This window comes from Lactuca serriola, chromosome 7, assembly GCF_051521515.1.
Source record: "Lactuca serriola cultivar US96UC23 chromosome 7, Lser_US96UC23_V15, whole genome shotgun sequence".
In the NCBI taxonomy this organism is placed as follows: domain Eukaryota; kingdom Viridiplantae; phylum Streptophyta; class Magnoliopsida; order Asterales; family Asteraceae; genus Lactuca; species Lactuca serriola.
Genome location: NC_136414.1, coordinates 109,090,001 through 109,096,788, shown reverse-complemented (window position 1 = coordinate 109,096,788; position 6,788 = coordinate 109,090,001). Strand labels below are relative to the sequence as shown.

At 40.0% G+C, this 6,788-nt stretch overlaps 1 protein-coding gene across 1 annotated transcript; it reads right to left on the bottom strand.

Moving 5' to 3' along the window:
• Nucleotides 1-2,035: 2,035 nt before the first annotated feature.
• On the bottom strand, nucleotides 2,036-3,089 carry LOC145064291 (uncharacterized). Its single transcript, XM_079011769.1, has 3 exons — nucleotides 2,682-3,089; nucleotides 2,126-2,592; nucleotides 2,036-2,042 (listed from the first exon to the last, which is right to left on the bottom strand). The coding sequence occupies exons 1-3, from the start codon at nucleotides 3,087-3,089 to the stop codon at nucleotides 2,036-2,038; spliced, it is 882 nt and encodes a 293-aa protein (XP_078867895.1).
• Nucleotides 3,090-6,788: the final 3,699 nt, after the last annotated feature.

Sequence of the window (6,788 nt, the reverse complement as noted above, 5' to 3'; positions counted from 1 at the left end):
AAGGTTTACTCAACAAGCGCTAACTCCATAGTCGCCAAGGTTCATCAAATAGGCACGAAGTCACATCGTCGCCAAGGTTTATACAATAGGCGCTAACTCAATAGTCACCAACTATTCCATCTACCTATGTTCTACCCAACAATTTTGTAGATATAAATACTTACACAGTTTAAATCATTTAACACCTGTATAAAACTCTAATTTCCATGCCCATCTCAAATAGACAAATAACATATAAACACATAGCACGTATTTCATAGCAAATACTTCATATTTATGTGTTAGAAGAAAGTAACTACATGCTCACACATATAAACAACAATATACTTAATACACTCAACCCATACTTGTATTATTATCGTGTTTATGAAAGGTAGTATACACTCACTTGATCAGAAGATGATCGGACAACACTACGACTTGTAGAAGTAGTATTCTTCGGTAGATCTGGAAGATCTTCACAAAAATCGAACTTCTCGCGGGCAGAGCTTCGGCTCAGGAACCGCACTTCTCGGGATCTTCGGGGCCTCGGGACTTGCTTCGGGGCTCGAGAATGATACCGGGGCTTCGGGATAATTCTTGCACGAAAAACGATGCAAAAACGCGAGAGAAAGAAGAGAAATGAGCAATTGAATCGGCTGCACTCGACTCCCTTTTATAGGGTCTGGATCTGTGATTTACGCGGGGCGTACTCTTAGGTTACGCGGGGCGTCACCTGGATAAGCCCGGTGACTCCCCCCTTGGATAATATCGAAAATTTATATTTAAATTTAATTTCGAAAATATTTAATAAACTTCAAAAATTCATATCTTCCTCATACGAACTCCGTTTTCGACATTCTTTATATCCACGTAGGTGAGACTACTATCTACAACTTTCGTTTATACTCCGTCGGCTAATTTTGACTTTATTTTTATTATTTATTTTTAGTAGGCCGGGACAGAAAAACTCCGTTATAAAATCATAACTTCTTCATCCGACGACCGTTTTCGCCTATCTTTTTATCGTTTTATTACAATTAATGAGATCTTCAATTCTCATTGAGATTGTTTTGGCTAAAAACCGCTCGGTCTCAAATCGAGCATTCGGGCTGCATACCACTAAGTCGAAACTTAGAAAAATCATAACTTCCTCATACGAAGTCAGATTTGGACGTTCTTTTTATGCACGCTCACGGTTTAATGTATTCTACGACTTTCATTTAGATTGCTAAGGCTAAATATTGCTCTAACGTAAATTCACTTTTTACGTCGCGCTGTGTCGTGCCGGTTCTGTCGCGAAACTTCGACAGGTCATAACTTCTTCGTTATAACTCGGATTTCGGCGTTCTTTATATGTACGGAATCCTTGTAACATATACTACAACTTAGTTAAGATTATTCATTATAAATAATCTTTCATCAAAAATTCATTTTTGACGCCTATCGTCTCTAAATTGACTAGCCCTGATCTACGGGCGTTACAAGCAGCATCCCTTCTTGGTATAGCAGGCCCAACTGGAGGGAATTAATAAAAGATAGGTTGGCCTCCCCCATCTTTCCTAGGTCTTCCAATCTTCCTTTTTGGGACAGGGGGCTTAGCTACCTCATCATTTGTACAAAAAATCTTATTATGCCCAAGTTGTTGGCACTTTCCATACCTCACAGTCCTAGGAACCTTTAACCTTTGTGAGGAGTATTTGGCATCTTGTGATTCAGATGCATGCTTCACTCTCTTTAGTTTGGGTCTTCCAGACATCCTTCTAACTAGGGGTGGTAATGGCTTAATAAAGTCAGTCATTGGCCACAAGTTGCTTCCACCTACAGGTTGTATGTTCTGATTGTATGTTGCAACATATTTGTCCTTGTGGAACCAAGAGGAAAGGAATTGACTTGGATCTTTGTGGATATAGTTGATTGCATCTTGACTATGCACACATGGTATTCCAGATAACATCCACAAGTTGCAGGTGCAAGTGTGAGTAGCTAAGTCAACCTTGTATCCATTGTAGCCATACCTAGTCTCAAACACATCACCACCACTTGGCACCACTGTCTACAGCCTACACACAAAATAAACAAAGTATACACATAAACAATAAATACATAATATAGTTGGATACATGCCCATAAAAACTTATATTACCTCATATCTTTCCCAAATTCATTAATCTTTAACTGTATGTTAGGCCCACAATTACCCCTCCATTTGGCTACCTCTTGACCTTGATGAAAAAACCTTTTCATAAGGAGAATCCTTATTTCCTCAAGCATTGTAAGTAGAGGCTTCTTCCTTATTTCTTTGATCATGTCATGGAAACATTCTGCAGCCCTATTCTCTACTGCTTCACAAGCATACCCATGAGAAAAGAAGGCTCTGCACCAGGTTTCAGATTTCATTGCCATAAGATAGGTGTAGCATGTTTTTGTTATCTTCTTTATCTTATCCATTGTAGCAAGAAATTCCCCTTCCACTGTACTCATAGCAGCTTCCCAGAACCAATTCTTTAGCTCTAATCCTATGAATTTCTTCCTAAAGTTTGCAAAGATGTGTCTAGCACATTTTCTATGCTCAACATGGGGGAGTAGATCTGCCATAGCCTGTAGAAGTCCCTATAATTAACAAACAAACACAACACATGTAAAAATTAATGAGTGTTACATATAAATATATATTGTATATTAATATATGTTGTCGGTACCTTGTGTTGGTCTGAGATAACAACCAATCCATTGCCTGCACCAAGATCCAAATCAGCAACCAAATTCTCAATGAACCAGGTCCAGTTATCCTTATTCTCAACATTCATAACTGCCCATGCTATTGGGTAGACATGGTTGTCTTCATCCCTCCCAATAGCAGTTAAAATCTCCCCCTTTACCTTCCCCTTCAAGAAACTACCATCTAGTCCTATTACCCTTCTACATCCTTTGTTCCATCCATCTCTGAAAGCCTTGAAGCCAACATAAAACCTTTTGAAATAGTTACACCCCAGATTACTTTCTACTCCTACTAAGCAAGTTGTACCCATATTACTCAAACTAATTGCAGTTGCATAGTCCCAAACCCTGGCATAGTGGTCTTCCAACTTCCCTTTTATTATCCCCATTGCAGTAGACCTTGCTCTTTAGCATTGCCCAACAGATACACTCACTGAAAACCTTTGTAGCACATCTGCTTACATCTCTAGTAATGTCATCTTGGGCTTCATGATTTACATCTTTCAGCTAGTGTTTGGCTAACCAATTGCTAGTAACTAGGGAACCAAAATGATAATTCCTAGCACACAGATGAATTTCATTACAAAATTTAATCTGGAATGTCCTTTCATTGTATTTCCATCCAGCTGCAACCCTAAATGGACACTACATTTTTTTATTGTCACGGCTTCCACTACCACACTTAGCTATAACCCTCACTCTATCACTTTTTTTCAAAATAAAGCTGATATCCTCCATGGACTACATAGTTAGTTAAGGAAAACCTGAGTTGAGCAGGTGATTGATAACAATCTCCTAAATGGAGCCTCGTCTCTTTCCAGTCAACATTGGGATCATGTACCACATACTCGACACCAATATCTTCATCGTCCTCATTTAAGTGGGCATGCTCATTTTGTTGGACACCGAGAATGTCTCCATGTAACAACCCAATTTTCGCTTCCAAAATTTTCATTTTCATAAATTACTTTAATTAAAACATTCGTAGGAAAAAAGTTGACAAATCATAACATCTCATAAAACCATGTATAATGTCTGAAAATCCAAATCGTAAAATGGTGATAATGTCATAGTACAATCCCAAGGAAACTCATAGTACGGAATCTGAGGTGTGTGTATGATGTGCAGCTACCGTGTCAGCTCCTTCCCCTGCGCTGAAGAGGCACCTGAAACAAAACTAAAAACTGTAAGCACAAAGCTTAGTGAGTTCTCCCATCGTACCACATACCACAAAATCACATAACACGCATATACTATCAGGCATATCTGGGTGCCAGACCAACCCCTTCGGTCCTATCGACTGGATAATGCCTAGCATATTTGGGTGTTGGCCTTCCCTTCGGTCTTGTCGACCGGATACTACCTAGCATATATGGGTGCTGGTTTCCCCTTCGGTCCTGTCGACCGGATACTGCCTAGCATATCTGGGTGTTGGCCTCCCCTTCAGTCCTGTCGACCGGTAACCGGGGACTATTTCACCCTTACTACTACCATATAATATCATATCACATATATCATAATCTGGCTAGCATGGCTGGGTACTAAACTACCCCTGCGGTCCTATTGACCGATAGTCGGGGCCTATTTCACCCCTACTATTGTCACATAATACTGTAATATGCTAGCACATAAACATAACAGGTAGCAGCAAGTCTAGATGAATATCGCAAAGACAAACATCTCATATACAACTCCTATTAGTGGGTCAGCATTGTGGTCGTAGACCCACCGCTACTGGAAGGTAACTCACCTCGAAAGGTTGACTGCTGAAAAACTACTCGACAACTGACTGACTGCTGCTCTGGTAACCCTCTGGCTATAATCCCACAAAACACTCAGTTAGAATCTGATATCTACTCTTAGGGTAAAATGACTATTTTACCCCTAACCAAGTCCAAGTCAAAGTCAACTTTTAGTTGACCCGACTCGTTGATATGGGCCGCCAACTCGTCGAGTCCCTAACTCTTTACCCGACCTTATCTATGACTCTACTCGTCGAGTTCAACAATGACTCGACGAGTCCCCCCTCCCTTATGAACATCAAATGAATCTTCATCCGACTCGCCGAGTCGGATGAACAACTCGTCGAGTTCACCTTCATCTGATAGCAAGTCATGTCCTTGACTCGCCGAGTTGTATGAACAACTCATCGAGTTCATCTTCAACTGCAAGGAGATTGCCTTGGACTCGCCGAGTCCGTTCTTGCACTCATCGAGTCCAATGAACTCCAAATCTAAGGCTAAGTCCAATACGTTGGTCACTCCCTTGGACCCTCTAAAAACCCTTCTCGCGCTCAACTGGGTTCCTTCAAATCTTAACAGAAAAGGGGAATTTCACCTCGGACTTGCCGAGTCCCAAGAACGACTCGTCGAGTCGGGCACGCCCAAGTCTTATTTCTCGATTTCCAGCGTACAACTCTTGACCAAAAGGTAGATCTAAGCTCCTTCAATCGTTCTAGCATGTAAAGTTACAAACTTTACGTGCATGCATGGGACTTTGAGCTCAAAAGGACATAAAATAAGCTCTTAAGATGCATGGGACCTTAGATGGGTGCAAAAGTAACCCCTGACTGCCTTGTGACTCCCTTAATGACTTGATTCCGAAGCCTCAACCCCCAACCATGCTTGCAATCATGGTTGGTCACCAAAAATGGCTTATAAAATCCCTAAATCTCCCCAAAAAGGGATCTATCAAATGAAAGAGCAAGGTTACAACTTTATACCTCCAATGAACTGTGGAAGATGCACAAACTCAGGTTCCCTTGGTCTTCACTTGTTTCCTCAGGTCTTTCCCTCCCTCCTTATGGTCACAACTAGCAAGACCCACCAAAAATGCCTTTGATCTTCTAAAAAATGGCTAGGGTTTGCTATGGGAAGTTCTGGAAGCATTGGGGATGAAAGGGAGGCTGAATAAGTGGTTTAAATAAGGTGCAAACCCTCACCTAGGGTTTTGTCCAGACAACGCCTACTCGCCGAGTCCGGATGTGGACTCGTCGAGTAGGTCATTAAACTTCTGTGTCCAATCGCTCCGACTCGACGAGTTGGACCTCAACTCGCCGAGTCTAAGGCCAAAATGCAAGATACTAGAATAAAATACATACCAGGAACCAGGTGCTACACGCCATCATCTACCATTTCATCAATACTCCTCCTTGATATGTTTTCATCACACAATAAGTTAAGAAAATGATCATCACATAGATTTGAGAGGGCTTTGAAAGTTTCTTCAGAAAAATCCAAGAAGCTAAAGTCAAATGCATCGTCATCGGAGTCAGAGTTTAGAAGGTATGTGTTCTTAGGGAGCTTAGGCCCTTCAGGCTTCTTAGTTCTAGAAGTAAAAGCCATTTGTTTCATAAAAAAAACTTGTTATTTCAAACTTGGAACTCCATACTCCATAGATGAAGATAACCACCCTCAGAATCATCAATTTCTTGTTTCTATACACGTACCTTTCTACTTCACCTACGATTTTGGAGCTTAAAATTGCAAAATTAGGGACTGTGAAACACTTCTCAATGTCAAACCCTTCTCGAATACATGAAACCCTTTAGCAGTGATGGTTCGTGAAAGGTGATGGCTAGTGAATATGTTAGTAGTGACTGGTTGGAACATGTTACCTGCTGATCACCGGGTATTAGCTCTCAAATGATAATTCCACAAAAATATTGTGGTCATAATAAACGAAAAATTAAATTTAGGGCTTTTCCCAATTTACTTCCAAAAACATGGGACTTTAGTGATATTACTCCATAAAATAAAGATAGATATCAAATGATTTCAATAATTATATGTATATTAAATGATATCCATAATTATAATTCATTTTTTTATGGAAACTAATTAAATTCTATATTAATGTCATCAATAATATTCTTTCAGAATAAATTCTCATCTAGGTTTTCATGTATAAATTCGTGTTTTGTTTTATAACACACTCACTCAAAATACAACAAAGTTGCCCAAAACATGGATAACGAGAGTGTATTCTAGCAGAATGTGAGTTTATTATAGCATAATGAGAGTGTATTCTAGCATAATACACTCTTGTTCTCCATTTCCATACAACTTTGTTGTATTTTAAGTGAGTGG

Excerpts from the sequence above, each read along its gene's own strand:
- LOC145064291 (XM_079011769.1), bottom strand. The coding sequence starts at position 3,089 with ATGGGGATAATAAAAGGGAAGTTGGAAGACCACTATGCCAGGGTTTGG. Across the intron at positions 2,593-2,681 it reads TTATCTCAGACCAACACAAG|GGACTTCTACAGGCTATGGC; the intron begins GTACCGACAACA and ends TGTTAATTATAG.